The sequence below is a fragment of the Sorex fumeus genome, unplaced genomic scaffold (genome assembly GCF_029834395.1).
Source record: "Sorex fumeus unplaced genomic scaffold, SorFum_2.1 ptg000070l, whole genome shotgun sequence".
Lineage (NCBI taxonomy): Eukaryota > Metazoa > Chordata > Mammalia > Eulipotyphla > Soricidae > Sorex > Sorex fumeus.
The window spans coordinates 12,838,040-12,860,278 of record NW_026606127.1 but is presented as its reverse complement, the minus strand read 5'-3'; the positions used below and the strand labels follow the sequence as shown (position 1 = coordinate 12,860,278).

At 40.6% G+C, this 22,239-nt stretch overlaps 1 protein-coding gene across 1 annotated transcript in view; it reads left to right on the top strand.

The window, feature by feature from the left end:
* The window catches only part of VAMP7 (vesicle associated membrane protein 7), a 69,267-nt gene that overhangs the window by 24,357 nt on the left and 22,671 nt on the right, over nucleotides 1-22,239 (top strand). The window contains exons 5-6 of the mRNA XM_056128854.1: nucleotides 2,943-3,033; nucleotides 11,641-11,708. Coding sequence (XP_055984829.1) covers nucleotides 2,943-3,033; nucleotides 11,641-11,708 — 159 coding nt within the window. The remainder of the gene's footprint in view (nucleotides 1-2,942; nucleotides 3,034-11,640; nucleotides 11,709-22,239) is intronic.

Below are 22,239 nucleotides of genomic sequence, written 5' to 3'. Positions count from 1 at the left end.
ACTTTTGGGCATTATGGTGTGCAATATGGATACTGAGAGGCCGTTATGTTTGGTCCTTTATCTACTTTCAGCACACATCTCCCATCCCAAGCGATCCCTCCAACCATCATTGACTTAGTGATCCCTTCTCTATCCCAGGTGCCTTCTCCCCCAGCTCATGAGGCCGACTTCCAATCGTGGAGCAAATTTTCCATGATCTTCAAGGGTCTGTCATAGCTTGTTGCATTTCTCTCTTCCCCTACACTCTGTTCCATGCAACTAATTTTCCATTTTCTATCATTGTGAGTTTATTTTGGCTTTTCTAGAATTTCAAATAATATATTCATACTATTTTATACTCTTTTGTGTTTTACTTGGTTCAGTGTAAAGCCTTTTATATTCATGCACATTTTGTAAATTATTATTTCCTTTTTAATGGAGTAGCTTTGACTATACCACAATTTGGATATCCAGTCACCTTTTACTAGAGAGTTGAGTGCTACCAATTTTCACTTATTTCAAATAAATCTGATATTTATATTCTTCGACAAATATTTGTGTGAGCCTTTGTTTTTACACATTTTTGGTAAAAACTCTGGTATAATTGTTGAGTCATACAGTGAGTGATATTTAAATTTATAACTCATCAAGCTTTTTTTCCCAAAGTGGCAGATAATTTGTTTTCCCACCTGAAATTTCAGTTTTTCTGCATCCTTATGCACAATTATTATAGTCTGTGTTTTTAATTTTATTTATCTATCTGAGAATGTATGTAATGGTAATTCATTGTTTTTATTTTCACTTCCCTGATGACTAAATTTGAGACTTTCCAAAGTGCATACCTTTATTATTAAACTATTTGAATGTAAATATGTAAGTTCTATTTTTGTTTTGAGAAGAAGTTACTGTAGCTGAATACCTTCTTTTTCACTTACCCTTTGGATGTTCTTCTTAACATTTTTTTCAGAAAGGCAGGCACCCTACCTGCTGTACCATTACCCTGTCTCATAACATCCTTTTTAAACTAGAAAAATTATATAACACTTTATTCCTATATTTCTCTGAAATATAGGGGCTGGAGCGATAGCACAGCGGTAGGGCATTTGCCTTACAAGCAGCCAACATGGCCGACCAGAGTTCGATTCCTCCACCCCTCTCGGAGAGCCCAGCAAGCTACCGAGAGTATCTCACCCGCACGGCAGAGCCTGGCAAGCTATCCGTGACGTACTCGATATGCCAAACACAGTAACAACAAGTCTCATGATGGAGATGTTACTGGGCCCACTCGAGCAAATCGATGAACAACGGGAGGACCATGATCAATTTCTCTGAAATCGTCTTCTAATTGGTTATATATCTTTATTATTCAATCAGTTGGTTCATTATTCCTTCCCTTTAGTAAAAATTTATGTATGTGAGCCTGTAAAAAATCACCAAAAATACCAGTACAAAGTAAACCAATAGGTCAGCTGGTAGCAAAACTTTTTTTTTTTTGGCTTTTTGGGTCACACGTGGCGATGCACAGGGGTTGCTCTAGGCTTTGTACTCAGGAATTACTCCTGGTGCTACTCAGGAGACCATATGGGATCCTGGAATTGAACCTGAGTTGGCCTTGTGCAAGTTCCCTATTCACTGTACTATCTCTCAGCCCTGGTAGCAAAACTTTTAACCTAACCAATTTGTTATTTTAGTTCCAGGTCTCTGAGGACCCTCTGTACAAATCTCTGACAGTTTTCTTGTGTACAAATGATATTAATAGCATTTTAATCATAGTTTTATTTATTTGTTTTTACTTTTTGAGTCACACCCAGTGATGCTCAGGGGTTACTCCTGGCTCTGAACTCAGGTATTACTCCTGGTGGTGCTTGGGGGGACCATATAGGATGTGGGGATTGAACTCAGGTTGGCCGTGTGCAAGGCAAACACCCTAGCCTTTGTACTATCGCTCTGGCCCCATGTTTTTAATTGATTAAATGATATCCCCTATCTGAAGCATTTATCATACTGACATGATAAGAATATTATGTATTAAGTACTTCTTATTTATTGACATTGATAATAATTTCAAAATAAATACGATCATCTGTGTCTTACGTTTCTAGATAATATAAAGAGCCACTGAAAATAGGATAATTACTTAGATCCCAACAGATAAAAGTAGATGATCAATAAAAAATAAATTATTTCAGTTCTGCTTTGGGGGCAGGGTTTGGGGTTCAGGGTGGAAACATTCGAAACATGATGGTGGGAAAGTGTAATGGTGGTGTGATTGGTATTCAAATATTAAATGTAATTATTGTGAACAACTTTATAAAAATAAAATAAAAATTACAAAAATAGATGGTCAGAAGCTGGGTTGTTTCCTACCTCATCATGCTTAAGAATTGGGGAACATTTTGGATTTCCTTTTCATGTCCTGTTATCCCTGCTCCAACTACAGATACAATTTATTTAATTTATTTTTTTCTTTTTTTGGGGGGGGTCACACCTGGCGATGCACAGGGGTTACTCCTGGCTCTTCTCTCAGGAATTAACCTGGCGGTGCTCAGGGGACCATATGGAATGCTGGGAATTGAACCCGGGTCGGCCACTTGCAAGGCAAATGCCCTACCCGCTGTGCTATTGCTCCAGCCCCTATATTTCTTAATTGTATGAGATTAGGTTATGTAACATCTTATTTCTGCCTGGACTCCCAGACATATATTTGATATTACAATACCTTTAACTTTATTTCATTTTAAATAATGTGATACTTTTTATAATGTCATATTTATATTTCCTATATGATTATTTTAATGCTGCATTTATCCCAGGTCTAATAACTATTTTTGAATGAAGTAACATATATATTGTATCAGTAGAGAGATAATTTTATGGCATTCTTCAGTTACATTCCTTTTTCTTTTGTTTTTCTATTATAAATAATGTCTGCTCATCATAAATTAAATCTTAATTTCTTATAGAAACACCACTCTGAGAACAAGGGTCTAGACAAAGTAGTGGAGACTCAAGCCCAAGTGGATGAACTGAAAGGAATCATGGTCAGAAACATAGGTAAGCTTCATGGAATAGTCCACATTCATTGGGTAAAAATGATAATAGATGACTTGAATGGGATCAAAATATAAATAGGTTGAATTAATACTGTTATTATATACTCTTGGAAACTATTAACTGAGATATGGAGATAACCTAACCTATGATATTACCTAACATATGATTTGTGTCTTAATAGGGATTACTGGTTTAGTTCTTTATTGTAAATTTGTTTATTTGCTTAGGAAGTCTAATTTCTGAAAGTTCAGCAATTCAGACAGACATTTTACAGGGAGGGGATAGGAAGTAGAATTTACTAGATGGCATGTCTAACGAGGGGGAATTTTTGAGACTATTGAGTGTTGTACTATTGTCCAGAGGTATAGAAATCGGCATAGGGATTTGGCCCCACAGCCATGTAGGATGAACTACTTTCTTTTTTTTTTTTGACCTCAAGTTTTTATTTTTATTTATTTTTTAATTTTTATTAGTGAAACACCAAGAGGTACAGTTGTAGACTTACAAATTTTTGTGCTTGGGTTTCAGTTATACAATGATTGAGTACCCATCCCTCCACCAGTGCCCATTCTCCACCTCCAGTGATCCCAGTATCCCTCCCACCCCACCTCCATCCCCTCCATCCCACCCCACCCGTATGGCAGGGCATTCCTTTTTGTTCTCTTTCTCCTTTTGGGTGCTGTGGTTTGCAAAAGAGGCATTTAGTGGCAATCATGTTCGGTCTATAGTCTACTTTTAGCATGCAAGGATGAACTACTTTCAGTGTGACTGAAATTGTGTCTTCATACTCCTTTGCATTAAATGTATAAAGCCCCATTTCTTGAAGAAGTTGCAAGGGAACTTTTACTTGGTCCATCTCAGAACCTTAGTCACATGCCCTGTTTGGTAGAGATGATTGCACTTGACTTGTCCAATGTGGACTCTAGGCACCATGCCCAAGGTTTTTCCAGAGGCACCCCTCATTCTAATGTGGATCCTGAGAGAAATTGTGAATGTCCATTGCAAAGGATCATTTCTCTGTCACTTAGGACAGCCTATGCAAGCAACAGCCAGCATATGCTACCAAGGAGACTGTTGTTCATAGCCTGTTTTCACATAGGATATCTTAGGTATAATTTTATCAGTTTTGGCTAGTCTGCATAGCTGATAATGATAAAGTATTTGATCTCCTTAGAAAGCTATATTCTTGATTAAGAGAAGTAGACCAAACAACCTGACTTATTCTTCTATGTCAGTTTCATTGGTTTATGTTTCATTACTAGACCATCAATTTTATTTTTAATTGAGAATAAAATTATTTAGATTTATGGTGAGGGTATTTTTTAAAAAGCATTGATACTTCACAGTATATTCCCTGCCAACAGCATAATCACCAGATAATCTCATGTTTTCAGTCCCTACCCTAGACTTTAGTCACGGTCACAGTCCTCCCGTTGTTCATCGATTTGCTCGAGTGGGCCCAGTAACGTCTCCATCGTGAGACTTGTTGTTACTGTGTTTGGCATATCGAATACATCACGGGCAGCTTGCCAGGCTCTGCTGTGACCTACTGAATCTTGCCAGGCTCTGCTGTGACTTACTGAATCAAAAGTGGTAGGGGTTGGATCCAGTAGTTGGTGTTTTATAGGCCTTTCCAGAATCTCCAACACAGACTCAAGTTTGTGATTCATTTTGTAAAATGTATTTTCTAAAGGGAATATCTCACAGACAATAACTTTAGTAAAATCAAATTTAAATTATTATGTAATAGTTTTATAAGATTTAAATGTTAGTTTTTATAAATGATCATTTGATTATAATTATTGCTACATTTGAAAAATGCATTCAGTTTGGGATTGGAGAGATAATTTTGGGGTTAAGGTGCTTGCCTTGCACATGGCCAGCCCTTGTTTCACCGGGGCTTCGTCCCCTGCACCACATGTGATCCCTGAACATTGCCAGGTGTGACCCCAATCCAAAAAGTATATATTAAGGTAGCATTTCTTTATAACACTATATGTCTTGGAGGCCAGAGTGATAGTATAGCAGATTGGGCACTCACCTTGCACATGGTAAACCCAGGTTTGGTCTTGGCATCCCATATTGTCCCCTAAGCACTTCCAGGAGTAATTACTGAGTAACCCTCGAGCATTACCAGGAGTGGGCCAGGAGTAACCCAGGAGTGGGTCAGGAGTAACACTCGAGCATTACCAGGCGTGGCCAAAGCCCCCTCCAAAAAAATAAGAGTGTGTGTCTTATAGACAAATGTTTTAGAGTAACGTTTCAGGCTTCGTCAAATGTCAGTTACCACACCATACCTAACATCACAGTGCCAGAGCCCTTCTACCACAGTCTGTTGAACTCCCTCCTCCCTTTCAGCTTATAACCTCAGTTCTGTGGTCAAAATCCAAGTGCTTTTTTTTGTTTTCTGTTTTTCTTTGAACTGTGTTCCCTAGCTCAGATGTTTGTCTTGAATTTAAAGAAGCTTCTTTAACACTTTTAGCAAGACTGGTTTCAAGACTCTGAATTCCCTAAGTTATTGCCTGTTTCTGAAGCTCTGTATCCTTCCTTCAGTCTGAATCACAGTCTAACTGGATAGCATATTCTATTTTTTAATTGAATCACCGTGAGATACAGTTACAAAGCTTTCATGTTTGAGTTTCAGTCATACAATTATCAAACACCCATCCTTCCACCATTGCACATTCTTCACCACCAATATCCCCAGGATACTCCTCCCTTTACACCTCTCCCCTTGTCTCTATGGCAGACAATTTCCCCCCCATACTCTCTCTACGTTGGGGCATTAGGATAGCATATTCTTGACGATCATGATCATGATCATCCTGTTTGTCAATTGCCTCGAGCGGGCACCAGTAACATCTCCTTTATCCTAGCCCTGACATTTTAAAAAGTGCCATATTCAAGGCTCTTTCAGGGTTAGGAGAATGAGACCCATCATTGTTACTGGTATTTGGCATATTGGGTACGCCACGGGAGTTTGGCAGACTCTGCCATGTGGGCAGGTTACATTCATTAGCTTGCCAGGTTATCCAAAGTAAGAATGAGATAGTAAGATGTCACGCGGCAGCAAATGCGGCCGTGCACTTCCAGGAGCTGGTTTTTATAGTCTCTGGTATAAAGATAAGTCTAGAACTCCAGCTACATATAGATATAGATACACATATATATAAACTCTAGTATATTTAATATAGTACAAACTCAATACATCAGGATCCTTCGTGAGCTCTATTGCGGATTCACTACCAAAATCTCACCATTCTACAAAGAAGTAATCATCCATATCAAGAGAGGGGTTCGGCAGGGTGATACCATTTCACCAAAACTCTTCAGTGCCACCCTCGAGAACATCATGCAACAACTAGAATGGGAAGGAATGGGAGTAAAGATAGATGGTCGGCAACTACACCACCTTCGCTTTGCTGATGACATTGTTTTAATAACACCAAACATCAGCCAAGCGGCACAAATGCTGGCCGACTTTGACCGTGAGTGTGGAAAGGTAGGACTACAGCTGAATCTTACGAAGACAATGTTTATGAGAAACAGCCTCGTTCCTGACGCCCCATTCGCTCTCAACGGAATGACCATCTCCGAATGCAACAGCTATGTGTACCTAGGTCGAGAGGTCAACATGACAAATGACCTGGCACCCGAGCTGCGCAGGAGGAAGAGAGCGGCTTGGAACGCCTTCAAGAACATCGAAGAAATAGCTAAGAGGATGAAGAACCTCCGGCTCCGGGCACATCTCTTTGATTCCACTGTTCTTCCTGCATTAACATATGCCTCAAAGACCTGGACCCTACGAAAACAGGATGAGAACGCTATTCGGGTCTCTCAAAGAGGAATCGAAAGAACTATGCTTGGAATATCACGATTCACTCAAATGAGAGATAGAATCCGGAGTTCTGATCTTCGTCAACGCTCAAGAATCAGGGACGCTGTCTCATTTGCCAAGACATCAAAAATCAGATGGGCTGGACACGTAATGAGGTTTACAGACAACCGCTGGACTAGAGCCATTACTGATTGGATTCCACGGGACATCAAAAGATCACGTGGACGCCCACCTATAAGATGGTCAGACTTCTTCGTCAAGACCCTAAATGATCGGTTTGAGGCTCTGCATGTTCCTAGAACGAACAGATACCATTGGGCTACGCTAGCACGCAACCGGGATGAATGGAGATGTTACTGGCACCCGCTCGAATAAATCGATAAATAACGGGGATTAAGTGATTAAGTGATAAATATATTTAAGATAATAAATCTTTCATCTGAAACTTTTTTTTCCTTTTTGACATTATGTTCATTTCCTTGAGGTTTTGTACTACACTCCTCCATTCTCTTTTGCTTGTAGACTTCATAGATATGCTGTGACTCTTGTGGGACTCTTCCTTTATATGTATTTTACATTTTTTGATCTGGCTGCTTTCACTATTCTATCTCAATTTTTGGCTTTTGTCATTTTGAATACAATGTTTCTTGGAGGTCTCCTATTTGTGTCTATTTTTGCCCCTACACTTCGGGCCTCTTGTATATGGTTGCCTGTATTTCTCAACTCTCACAAATTCTTACCTGTGATTTCTATCAGTTAACTATGTGCGATTAAGTATGATTCTTCATCAGATTCATCTTCCTGTTACGCAGGAACTCCAGTAATTCTTATATTGTTCATTTTGAACTCATCTGATAGTTCTCTGGTATGCTGTTCTCTTGAGAGGCAGGCCACAAGACCTCAAGGGCAGACTACAGAAAATCAGTGAGAGAACAGGACACTAACAGACTTCATGATACAGAACCAGTGTGAGAACACTGGATGTAAAGGGTCAGAGCAATTGAACTGCCGGTATATCAAGTACAACATGCACCATACACCAGAGAGGTATCAGTGTGACATGGTCATAGAACAGTGGGGCACCCAAAACGACCTTCTTAAAGCTCATAAATAAATACACTTTCCTTAAAAATGTATTGAGGTGTCATAGATTTTTTTCATGTTTTATCACAAAATATATTTTTCTTGCCTGAAAATAGGATGAGCTAGCTACTACCATATTATGTACAACAGATGCATAAAATTCCCAGAAAAAATGTTTTTTTAATCAGCTGATTTTGCTCGATTTGCTCGAGCGGGCCCAGTAATGTCTCCATTGGAGACTTTGTTGTTACTGTGTCTGGCATATCGAATACTCTCGGTAGCTTGCCGGGCTCTCCGAGAGGGGCGGAGGAATCGAACTCGGGTCGGCCATGTTGGCCGCTTGTAAGGCGAATGCCCTACCCGCTGTGCTATCGCTCCAGCTGATTTTAAGAACTTATTTTTAGAATAAAACAACAGATTTAAAATGTAGCAAAGATGGGGCTAGAGCAGTAGTACAGTAGGTAGGACATTTGTCTTGCACAGATAAACCTGGGTGTTGGGTAACACTTTGCTGCTCCCCCAGGGAGCTTAAGGTTTATTGAGCCACTCCTGCAACAGAGTAACTGAGGCACAACTAATAATCCTATATTGCTTATATTTTTCCTTTATGTCATTTGTATGGCTTATTTAGCGATGTCCTTTTTGTATAGACACAGGAAGACAATTGATGCTTTGCTATGTAACATGGGAGTTAATGGACTCTAAAATAATATTTACTCCTGGGCATCCATATTTACTTGACTTAAGCCTCAGATGCCTTTAGTTTCTAGCACTCCAAGAGTAGGGTCCCAATGAGGGACTGATGGAGCCAGGGCAAGCTGTGAGCTACCCTGGCATCAAAATGGGCCAGGCCAACCACCATAATACTTAACTATGTTAAGAGCACGGTCATGGACAAACTCTGTCATGACCCAAAAGAGGTAACTGAATAAGGACCCTGCTGGGGTTTGGAAAGCTAACCTGGCCTGAGGACTGTGGTCTGGAATATATAGTGAGATGTCCTCAGGAAGAACCAAACTTTAAGTTTGATATCTCTTACTGTGCTCATACAAAATGACATTGCTAGAAATATAAGAAGTAAATTTACTACAACTATTTAAGTAGATTATTAGCTGAGGAAAGAAGAAGGCAACACATCCTGGATGGAATCCTGCCCTTGAGTGGATCTCCTAGTAATCTGGAGTAATCTCCTTAGATGAGATTTTGCCCTTGAGTTGATCTCCTGGAGGAGTGGCCTTACCTCTTTTTGCTGATTTGTTAATGTTCAACCCCACCTTTGTATCCCCACCCTACATGATTTCTATATAAACTATGTGGTAAGGGGCTGGGTGTCGTTAGATTACGAGGCTATGAGGTCACCAAGGTCACCATGGTCACAGAGATAGAAGAGGTGAGAAGAAGAGATCAGATACTGAAGGAGACAATGGCAGCAGACTAGAGAGCATGAGACACAGAGAGTGAGATAGAGCACAACAGCACACATAGAGGCAGAGCACAAAGGAAGAAGATAGAAAGAGAGCACAGCAACAAAGAGAAGACAAGAAGACGCGGAGGAAAACTGAGACATGGGAGACTTTGAGGTCTGCAAGGAGACTAGGATGATGGAACTGTGATGACTGAGACTACAGCCTTAATGACGACTACAGTTGTGCCATAAAGAGGGAGATGGGACGATACCAGGGAGTCCGCCCATTGCCTATCCTTTGCCCGGTGTCCCAGAAGAGCCTGGGGAGGCTGCTCCCGGTCCTCTGAACACCATCTCTACATCCTGCCTGTGCAGAGACTGGAATACTTTCAAAAGAATGAAAGCAACCAGTGCTGGCATGGATGTGGGGAGTAAGGGACGCTCTTTCACTGTTGGTGGGAATGCCCACTAGTCCAGCCTTTTTGGAAAACAATATGGACAGTCCTTCAAAAACTAGAAATTGAGCTTCCATATGACCCCGAAATACCACTTCTGGGAATATATCCTGAGGGTGCAGAAAAGCACAGTAGAAATGACATCTGTACCTATATGTTCATTGCAGTACTGTTCACAATAGCCAAAATCTGGAAACAACCCAAGTGCCCTAGAACAGATGACTGGTTAAAAAAACTGGTACAGGAATTTTGCTCCATGACTTGGAGGCCAGTCACACATGCTAGGGGAAAAGGGAGCTCAGATAGAGAAGGGAGCACCAAATAAAGGATGTTGGGAGGATCTTCCCAGGATGGGAGAAGCATGCTGAAAGTAGACTATGGACCAAACATGGTTGCCACTCAATGCCTCTTTTGCAAACCACAACACCCAAAAGGAGAGAGAGAACAGAGGGAATGCCCTGCCACAGATGCAGGATGGGATGGGGGGGATGGGGGGTGGAAGGGATCCTGGGATCCGTGGTGGTGTGAAATGGGCACTGGTGGAGGGATGGGTATTTGATCATTGTATAATTGTAACCCAAGCACAAAATTTGTAAGTCTACAACTGTACCTCATGGTGTCTCACTAATAAAAAAAAACTGGTACATCTACACGGTGGAATACTGTGCAGCTGTTAGAAGAGAGGAAGTCATGAAATTTGCTTATAAATGGATAGACATGGAGAGTATCATGCTAAGTGAAATGAGTCAGAGAGGGACATACATAGAAGTACTGCATTCATTTGTGGAGTATAAAATAACATAACATGAGACTGTCACCCAAGGACAGTAGATACAAGGGTCAGGAAGATTGCTCCATAGTTGGAAGCCTGCCTAATACTCTTATTTTAATCTTTATAATATGGTTAACTGTTTAGCAAACCATCCTATTACAGCATTCTTTTCCTCTATTTACCTTTATCAGTGGTCTATTCTATATGTTACCATGTCACAAATTAATGTTTTTTTCCGTTGAAAAATTCTTACATGGCAAGTCTAATGAACAGTGATGAACTTCCTCAGCTTGGGTGTGCTGGAAGTTATTTGGTTTTTCTTCATATCAAAAGAAAAGCCTTGCTTGTATAGAGTATTCTTAGCTGACTTTTTTTCCCTTCCAACACTTTGAATATATTGATCCACTCCAGGCCAATATGTTTCTTCTGAGAAATGTGCTGATAGTATAATCAGGGTGAGGGTTGGGGTGGGGAGTTAGTGGGTGGGGAAGAGATTCTTTTGCATGTCTTTAGGACATAGAAGTTTTTGGAGGTTTTAAATGTTTGTTGCTGTTACTTTCTGTTTTTATAATTTCATCATTTATGTTTGCAGAGAGTGTGCAGGACTTTTCATACCCCAGTTCTAAAAGCATACAACTCAATTATTTTGAGAGTTCCCCCTTTTTCTCTCAGATTATATATTTGATATATGGATTAACAAACTATAGCCTTTATATCATATCTGGCCTGCTTCTTGTCTTTCTATATAAAGTTTAATTGAACACATATATGCCCACTAATTTACCTGTTTATTATGTCTGACAGAGTTCAGTGATTTTGACAATTTGGCACACAAAATCTACAATATGTTGTATTTGTCCTCTTATAGAAAAAAATTGGTCAACAGCTATTTTAATTGATAAGTTTTTCTTTAAGTCTTTTAAAACTTAAAGATATAAATCTCCTGTAGCAAATATGATTTATCAAGAATGCCAACTATAGTATCAGATTTGACTTAAAACAAATATAAAAATTGCATTTTTAATAAAACATATTGTTTTTCCAATATTTTCAGATCTGGTAGCTCAGCGAGGAGAAAGATTGGAATTATTGATAGATAAAACAGAAAATCTTGTGGATTCAGTAAGTATGGGATATAATATTTTAAAGGATGTGAAGAATCTGTTTGATTACTAACAGCAGGAAAATACATTTAATCCAGTACTTTAGTGATTTTTTTCCTTTTCCTTTCTATTATGTGAGTATAATAATGAAGATAATGTGATAGAACAAATAGCTATGATGCATCATAAGCCATGGAAGCTTTGTCTTGAAAAATTTACTCACTATACAGGAATGACTCTTTAAGGCTTGGATTGATGCTCATATAATATGGCGCCTCACCTTCACATGAGTCTGTTCTCTGTACAATTTATAAAACATGAAGTGTATAGGATAGTTGTGAATAAGTACTGAAAACTGGGCATTTTGCCCACTTTCTTCTTTAACAGCTTGAGCTTCTCTGGTATCAAGAATCATGATTATAAAGGGACAATAAGCTTAAACGAGGAAGTGTGTCCTTGTGACCTCCTTGTGACATATGTGTATGTGGTTTTTTAAAATTTTTTTTATTAGTGAAACACCATGAGATACAGTTGTAGACTTACAAGTTTTTGTGCTTGGGTTTCAGTTATACAGTGATCAAGTACCCATCCCACCACCAGTGCCCATTCTCCATCCCTACCAATCCCAGTATCCCTCCCACCCCCCCCCCCCCCCCCCCCCCATACCTCAACCCACCCTGCCTCTGTGGCAGGGTGTTTTCCATTAGGTAGTAAAGGAAGATACAGGAAAAGAAGATACATATGCAGTGGAATGGAAAGAGACTGGGTGTGTAAACTCAAGAAGGGGGCACAGCAGACAGCGGCAGTGACTCTATCTCTCCCGCCGCCCTCGTTTGGTAGTCTCACCCTTCTTCCACCCCGGGGAGGTCGATGGCGATGGTCAGGCAGAGGAAGGAAACGAGGGCCAGGCTGGTTGGGATTAGTCGCAGTTTATTCCGATCCTCTCTCCAGCCACACCAGTCTCTCTTCTCTGCCTCTGCCCCCTTTTTCCCATTCTACGGTCTCATTATATCTCTCTCCATGAGGAATTGAGGGAACAATTAGACATAGGTAATCAATAGGGGTAGAATCAATAGGGGTAGAAATCTTAGCCTCAGGGAAAGCCGCTCCTAGGACAGATCCTTTCTCAGCAGGATGACCCACCCTAGAGCAGAATCCCAAGGGTGTGTTTCTCCTCTCCTTGTCCACAAGTATATAAGAATATATAATATAAATCATTTTGTAAGGATGCAGTAAGAAATATCTCAAACTTAGAGAATTGCTCTCCTAGGGCCATCTCGATCTCAGACTACAGTGCTCAGGCCAGATAGCCTTTCCCACCCCTAGCAGGATCCTAGTCTCGTCGTTACCTTTGGATCATGACAGCATTTGTCTATGATCAAACTCTTAAGTTATAGTTAAGAATCGTGGCACTTTGACCTGGCCCATTTCGGTGCCAGGGTAGCTCACCACTTGCCCTGGGTCCATTCAGTCCCTCGTCAGGACCCTGCTTTTGGGGTGTTAGGAACTAAGGGCAACTGAGGCTTAAGTTGAGAAAGCAGATGCCTGGGAGTGAATAATATTCAAAGCCAATCAAATCCTTAGGTACAAAGCATAATGTTAATGGTCTTCCTGTATCTACACAGAAAGGGCATTGCTTTAAGGTAAACAGTTCATAAGGCATAAGGAGAGGAGAAAGGCAATATTTCACTCATACAAATAAAATCATAGATTTCTGGGAAACTGACCTTACAAATTAACAGAGTCTGATTAGGGGGAAAGCTGATTAACTGGGTGGGGAGGAGAGCATAGGGAAGACTGTTTACAGATAAACACAATGGAATGGAAGTGCCTCAGGAGCACTGTGGTGGGTGTAACCAGACAAACCTAAGCTTCTCGTGGAAGAAGGACAAAGCAATGTCACCCTACAACTGGGATCACTTAAAATTTGATCTATGTAATTGCACATTTTAATGTAGAATAGAAGTTAAAACCTTGAGGTGATCTTGTTCAGTGAGTGATGTTGTTTGTGGGGACAAGATTATAATAGTTAAAATCAAACTCTCAAATTAGTCAACGTATATTTGAATTCAACCTATGCTTCTTACTGTGTTGCCTTAGGCAAGGTACTTAAACTAACTCTCAGTTGTCATCATCTTTAAAATAGAGATGTACATACTTTACAGTGTTTGGGGGGTTAAACAACATAATGATACAAAATGCCTAATAGTATATGACACATTTTCATTTTTCATTTCATCATCCTGTTATTTGTCGATTGCCTCGAGCAGGCCCCAGTAATGTCTCTTTCATCCTAGCCCTGAGATTATATTCAAGGCTCTTTAGGAGAATGAGACCCATCATTGTTACTGGTATTTGGCATATTTGGTACGCCACGTGGAGTTTGCCAGACTCTGCCCTGTGGGCAGGCTACATTCAATAGCCTGCAAGTTTGTCCAAAGTAGGAATGAGACAATAAGATGTCATAACATGACACAGAGCTATTTAAATGTTTATTTCGTGTCAGAGAGATAGTACACATAGGGTGCTTGCTTTTCATGCACCAATCTGAATTAGATCTGCACACCCTATAGTGCAGTCTCCTGTCCCCGCGCCTGGCTGTCCTCTCCAGGGCCCCTTGGAGGGGAGCAGGTTGAGCTTTCCTCCCCGCCCTGACCAGGGCTCCGGGAGCCAAAGACCTCCAGGACTAGCCACCACCATGCTGAGACCACTCTCCGCACACCTGAAGGTACCGGCAGAGGAACAAAGGCAAGCGGGTCCCGAGGCTGAGATCTCCAAGCCTACTCAGATCGGGGCTGAGCATCCTCCACCCAGATCCTCCGAATTCCAGTCGGCGGGGGTCACACCCACCAACTGGCCGCCTGGCGCCGTGTAATCCCATCAATGGCCAAGACTCAGAGACTATAAAAACCAGCTCCCGGAACCGCATTCGCAGCCATGCAACATCTTATTATGACATCTTATTATCTCATTCCTGCTTTGGACAAACTGGCAGGCTACCGAATGTAACCTGCCCACACGGCAGAATCTGGCAAACTCCCCGTGGTGTACCCAATATGCCAAATACCAGTAACAATGATGGGTCTCATTCTCCTAAAGAGCCTTGAATATAGCACTTTCTTAAAAATCTCAGGGCTAGGATGAAGGAGACGTTACTGGGGCCTGCTCGAGGCAATCGACGAATAACCCTATAGGGTCTCCTGAGCTCCCCTAGAGTGATCCCTGAGTGCAGAGCCAGGAATATGTCTTGGGAAACATCTGGTGTCACCCAAAATCCCCTTCAAATAATTATTTTTAATAATAAAATAAATATTGATATTATAGGGTTTTATAGGGACATATGTTAATAGTAGGTCTTAGGCAGAGTACAGTTATTTCATCAAAGCATGTAGTAATTTGAGGAAGGAAGGTACAATATGGGATCTCAAAACACTAGTGTTTTCCGCTGGCTCTCTTTGTAATCACTGCTTGAGGAAAAAGAGGGCAAAAATACCTGATTCCAGTTCATATCTTAGCTATTATTATTCCCTAAACATTATCCAAATTTAGCTGGGGTGGCCAGTATTTTAATTTAAGACTACTAGTGTAGTCTATGCTTTCCAAATAACTGTTGACTACATGATTCAAACAACAGACTGTACTAATTGTTTCTATGGCACAGTAGGATGCATAGTAATAAAAGTCAGTAGCTATACTTTTATATGTAGACAACTTATTTTTTTTCACATGTAACCACAATCTAGATAAAATAGGGCCAGAAGGATTGTATAGCGGGTAAGGCACTTGACTTGCATGTGGATGACTCATATTTGATCCCCTGACCCACTTATAGTCCTCTGAGCACTACCAAGAGTGATCCCTGAGTACCACTAGGTGTTCCCCCCACCAAAAAAAAGATATATAAAACATTCCCAATGTCCAGTAGTTGCCTCATGCCCCTTTTAGTTAGTAATCCATCCCAAACAAAGTTGTTTTCTGACTTTACATCAGTCTAGATTAGTCTTTTTCAACCAGCGACCATATGAATCACTGTGAACCCCAGCATAATTCCAGGGGGCCACAGGTGAAAATTGCATAAATGGAGGCCCTGGGATGAGCCTGAGGAGGCAACCAGTTAGATAGAGAGACACAAGAAGGAAACAAGGTTGGAAGGAGACCATGGTCAGAAAAAGGTTGAGAAACATGATCTAGATCATGTTTTGCCTGTTTTTGAAATATATATAAATTAAATCAGGGACTGAAGAGAAATTATAGAGGGTAAGACCCTTGCTTTGTATACACTGACCCTATTTCAATGGTTCAATTCCTGACACTGCATATGATCCCCAATCACCAGAGATTGCTTCTGCAACAGATGCAGTAATATCCCCTGAGCACCGCTGTATGTGATCCACTCTCCCAAACACAAATGAAATCATATTTTTATATGTTTTTGTATCAGACCTCCATCACTCATCAGTCTATATTAAATGCTTTTCCATGTTAAATGTGGTAATAGTTTTTTCCCTTTGATTGTTCTATACAGTTCCATTGTATGAATTTGACCTACAACAGTTTTTTTTTTTTTTTTTTGCTTTTTTGGGTCACACTTGGCAGTGCACAGGGGTCACTCCTGGCTCTGCACTCAGAAATTACCCCTGGTGGTGCTCAGGGGACTATATGGGATGCTGGGAATCGAACCTGGGTCAGATGCGTGCAAGGCAAATGCCCTACCTGCTATGCAATCACTCTAACCCCTGACCTACAACAATTTTTTTATCCATTCTCTCTATTATTTCTAGAGTACCTATTTTTCCATTATCCTGTTTATCTAAATTTATGCCAATACTTTACTTTTACTGATAGTTATCAGTAGATTCATAGAATTCTCTTAAATCCTTCAACTGTGTTCTTCGCTGTTTGTCTTTTCAACATTGCCATCATTATTTTAAATTCTTTACATTTCCAATTTACATTATAAAATAACACTTATGTTTCAGAATAATGTTATTTTTATCGTTAAAAGAACATTTGGGGCCAACGATTTAGCTCAGCATTTAGTGTGCTTGCTTTGCATGTATGAGGCCCTGGGTTCAGTCTCTTGTACCGCACAGGGAGTAATCCCTGAGTGCAGAGCCAAAAGTAAGCCCTGAGCACAGCTGGCTGTGACCCCTTTCTCCCACAATAAAGTAACAGACAAAAGATGTATCTTTAATTTTGATTATATTTTAAAATGGGACATTTTATATGGGACATTTTCGAAAGAATTGTTATCTTAATTGCATTGAGTCATTCATGATTATAGTGTATCTGCTTTTCTTGATTTATTTTTCTCAGCAGTATTTTATGGTTTCTATTTATAGATCATACACATTCTGAGCATTTTATTCTTTAATATTTTGTTTGTTTTTGTTTTGGGGCCACACTTGGTTGTGCTCAGGGGTTACTTATAGCTCTGCACCTAGGAATGATTTCTGGTGGTACTCAGAGAACCATATGGGATACTGGGAATCAAATCCAGGTTGGCTGCATGCAAAGCAAGTGCCTTACCCACTGTACTATGTCTTTGGCCCCTACTTTTGTATTTTATTGTAATTTTTTAATTTCAACTTTTCCAAATTTTTATTTTAATATAGAAAAACAAATTTATTTTTGTATATTGAACTGGATTATATACCACTTCTTTGCAAAATTAACTTTTTAGGGTTAGATGATTTTATGTCTTTTCACCTTTATTCAGTGAAATGGTAAATCACATTGATTTTCTCATTGAATTTTTAATGTTAAACCAGAATTGAATTTCTGCCAAGTCATGATACCATTTTATAGCACTTTATTCATTTTTCTATTCATGAGTTTTGTTTAGGCATTCATAAGAAATGTTGGTCTATAATTTATTTTCTTTTTTAGACTCTGGAGCCAGGGATATGCTGGTAACATAAAAAAAAATGAAAAGTGCTAGCTTCTCTATCCTCTGAAAGGTTTTGTCAGTATTACCTATTTTGAAGCATTCACCAGCAGAGCAGTGTCAGTTTTCTTCGTAGGGAGATTTAAAATCTACCATCTTTGCAGTTTGATTCCTATTTGTTCTATTCTTTGGTCTCTTCTTTTTCTGCCTTCTGCTGGATTATTTTTTTCCCTTTTTGCTTTAAATTTTTATTTTAGTGAATAACTGCGAGATGCAGTTACACATATACAAGCTTTTGTGAATATGTTTCAGTCATACAACTTTCAAATACCTGTCCCTTCACCAGTGCCCATTCTCCACCACCAATGTTTCCATTGTCCCTCCCACCACCCACACCCCTTCCCACCCCCTGCCACTGTGGAAGGCACATTCCTTCTTACTCTCTCTCCTTTTGGGTGTTATGGTTTGCAATACAGGTAGTAAGTGGCCATCATGTTTAGTCCATAGTTTACTTTCAGCACACATCTACCATCCCGAGTGAGCTCTACAACCATCATTTATTTAGTGGTCCCTTCTCTATCCTAGCTGCCTTAAGGACAGTTGAGATAAGGGTCAGGAGGATTGCTCCACAGCATGAAGGCTGGTCTCACATGCTGCTGGAATATTTTTTAAATTTCATTTTTGCCTCCTCTGTTGGCTTTTACCTTTGATTTGATATTTTTTGGTTGCTTTTTGGTTTATAATATAACAAATAGAGTAATAAGCTTACAAAAGTATACCTTAATTTTTTTCCATCTGTTCTTTATGCTGTTGTCTTATTTTTAATTATGCATGTACTTAAAACCTCATAGTAGATTATTTTTGTGTAGACATTTATCATTAAAAGATATTTAAATAATAAGCAAAATGTATTTTCTATTTACCCATTTTTTCTGTGTCTAGGCTTTTCATTATTTTGCATAGAACTACATATTCATTGCTGTGGATTTTTATTTTTGTCAAAGTTTGGAAACATTTAACTATTTTATCTTGGAATATTTTCTTTTAAAATGTTTTGTTTTATTTTAGGCACCATGATTTATATTACTGTCAATGGTAGGGTTTCATATAAACAATGTTCCAGTATTACACTCTCCTCCAGTGTTTCCTTCCACCATTCTCTCACTGTCCCTTTCCACTCCAACACCCCACTTTGGTAAGCTCAGTTCTGTAGACCAGTTCTCAAGTTCTGTTGCCTTTGACCAATTTGTTATTACATTATAAATATTTCCTGTCCCTCCATTTACCACCATCCCCTCCCCAGACTCCAATTACATATATGTGAGAGTTTGTTAAGTTTTCTTACAATTCATTGATGCTCTGCTAATTTTTTCAGTCTTTTTATTTCATTTAGGATAGTTTCTACTTCTATGTCTTTAAGTTTGCATATGTTTTTTTTTTTCTGTTTTGTAATATACTATTACGTCTTGGGAATTTTTAAAATCTTTACAAGTTTGATTTGGTTCTTTTTTTTATAGATTCCATATGTGCCTGTTTTTCTTTAAGGTTTTTTTTTTAAATCTAAAGAATATTGAGGCTGGAAAGATAGCTCAATAAACAGTGCATACAGGGAGCCTGGGTTGATCCCCAGCACTGCATAGTCCCACAAGTACTGCCAGGAGTGATCCCCAAACATAGAGCCTTGACTAAACCCCGAGCATTGCCAGGTGTTACCCCAAAACAAAAAGAATATTTATGCTTGTAAATTTGGGAGCGGGGCTTTCAAGGGTACTTAGGAGGTTCAGGCATCCCCTGATTCTTGGTCAACCAAGAATTGGCCTGCAGTTCAACACAAAGGCCCAAGGATGCAAAGTTGCTCAAGCCCTATGGTGCTGGGAAATGTCTGGGCCATCTCACATCTCAGTAGTGCTGGAGGCCTCCACAACAACATTCGGCAGTGCTCAGGGGTCTCCAATGCTGCATCTGGTTGTGTTAAGCGAAGTGTGTGGTGCTGGGAATAAAACCCAGGTACCTCTGTACTGTCTTCTGGCTCCTTGAAATATATTTAAAATATTTTTATACTTACATGTAATTTAAATATAGATAATGTTGTGTTCTAATCATCTTACTCTTTTTTAAATTCCCCTCCCTCTTTGTTCCTCATTTTCTTTTGTTTGTTTCCTCAAGAATTTTACAAATAGTTTAATTTCATCATCTCTTGGGTTTCATGGGTTGGAGCAATAGCACAGCCAGTAAGGCATTTGCCTTGCACGTGGCCGAACCAAGTTCAATCCTCCGCCCCTCTCGGAGAGCCCGGCAAGCTACCAAGAGTATCCTACCTGCACGGCAGAGCCTGGCAGCTCCCCATGGCATATTTGATATGCCAAAAACAGTAACAGCAAGTCTCACAATGGAGACATTACTGGTGCCTGCTCGAGCAAATCACTGAACAACGGGAGGACAGTGCTACAGTGCTAAAGTGCTTGGGTTTCATACCAGCTTTAATTATCCAGACTCTGAATTTAAATTTACAGACTCTGAATTTAAATTTACAGACTCTGAAGTTACTCATTGACAGTATACAGTTCAATGAATTTTGGTGTATTATTATTTATTGGTTGTGTTAAAATTTAACAAGAAATTTACCATTGTACGGGGGTATGGTGCTGCCAGCAGGTCAATCTGTACCTGTAAGGAGAGTGCATCAGCAGCCTGATGGCACCGTTAGACTTTCAGATAACCCAAATTGGTGCTGTGCCTTTGGCCAGACCCCAAAAACTTGGGGCAAAGTTTACCAAGAAAGTAAACGGACGAAAGTTAGGTCTGTGGGAGACACACCCACAAACCACCTAAGGCTCAGCTATATAATTGGAAGCATGGCCTCTTTGGTTCCTGATCAAACTACTTAATGGCCATGATCCCAGCAACTCAAAAACGAATCTCGGAACCCAAAGGCTTTTGGCAGAAATGAGTTCTGTTCCTGCAGTAGGTTACTGGCACTGGGCCACTCCAGGTGGGAATAGGTTTCGTGCCTTAGCCTGTTCCCCTTGACGGCCCAGTGACTGCCATCCTCCAGAGGCCACTGGACAGTCAGGTTTGGGCCTGCAGTGACGAGACACGCGGGGCCTCACCAGATGGGGGTGGAACCGGCCCTTTCCTCCCCATCCCAGCGAGACCTCGAGTCTTACTACAACTATTTAAGTAGATTACTAGCTGAGGAAAGAGTACACCCTTGTTGGGAATCCACCCTTGAGCAGATCTCCTAGTAATCTGGAATAAATCTCTTTAGATGAGATTTAATCCTTGAGTTAATCTCCTGGAGGAGTGGTCTTACCTCTCTTTGTTGATTTGTTAATGTTCAACCCATCTTTGTGTCACCACCCTATGTGATTGCTATATAAACTAACACTGTAAGCTCGAAGGGGGCTTGGGCTCGAGAGAGCAGAGACTGAGGCTCAGGCTGAGGCTCGGGCAGAGGCTCAAGCTAAGGCATGGGCTCGGGCTCAGGAGCTTGGGCTCCAGAGGGCAGAATCAGAGGTGAGAGTGAAGATTGGAATAAACTATAATTGATACCGACCAACCTGGCCCTCGTTCGTTCTTTTGCCTGCCCATCGCCATCGACCTCCCTGAGGTGGGGGAAATGACTCGAGACTACCGAACGTGGGTGGCAGGAGAGATAGAGAGCCGCGGGACCTTCAGAAAACACACACCCCACGAGTGGCTCTCCGGCACGGCCATGGCTCCAGAGGCAAAAGGACTTAATCCAGAGCCCAGCAGCTTGCGGCAGAAAACTGAATGGACCATGCGCACCATGCCTCCCCGGGAGGGAAAGGGTGTTGCTCCCTTCTGCCTCCCCCCTCCCCGCCCTCCACCCTCGGCAGCAAGGTGACCACCACCTCAGAGCTTATAGGAAACCAGGTATGAGCCGGCGGTGACAGGGCAACTGCAGTCTCATGGGAAGGGGGACTGTACCGGCTCGTCCTTCACGCCCTACTGAGGTCACGAGTTGCCTCCCGCAAGCAGCTCTCCGGCACAGCCATAACACCAGACGCACGGAAACCAATCTCGTAATTATCTGGCTCTTTGCAGAAATCCAAAATCCACGCGATAGCGGCCATGCGATATTATATGATTCTCATAACCGGCTATAGAAGACAAAGTATTTCACAATGCCTTTTCAGCAATTCTGATGGTTGGGGGGGGGGGAATTCTAAACAATAATGGTGCATTTTTTGTCAAAATAATGAATGTAATCAATGTAGAGAAGAGTTAAGTAGAAATCATCTGCCTCACAGGCATTGGGAGGGGTGGGAGGGGAGTATATTGGGGTTCTTGGTGGTGAAAAATGAGTACTGGTGAAGGGAAAGGTGTTTGATCAGTATATGACCGAGACTTAAACCTGAAAGCTTTGTAACTTTTCCCACAGTGATTCAATAAATAAATATAAGAAGATAAAAAAGAAGAAATTTGCCATTGTAATAAACTTTAAATGAATAATTCAGTGACATAACTTAGAGGGCAATGGCCAAACCCTATTTGGGGCAAGGTTAAGCCCAGCAAGCTACCGAGAGTATTTGATATGCCAGACACAGTAACAACAAAGTCTACAATGGAGACGTTACTGGGCCCGCTTGAGCAAATCGACGATCAACGGGAGGGCCTTTACCTTTACCTTAATATATAT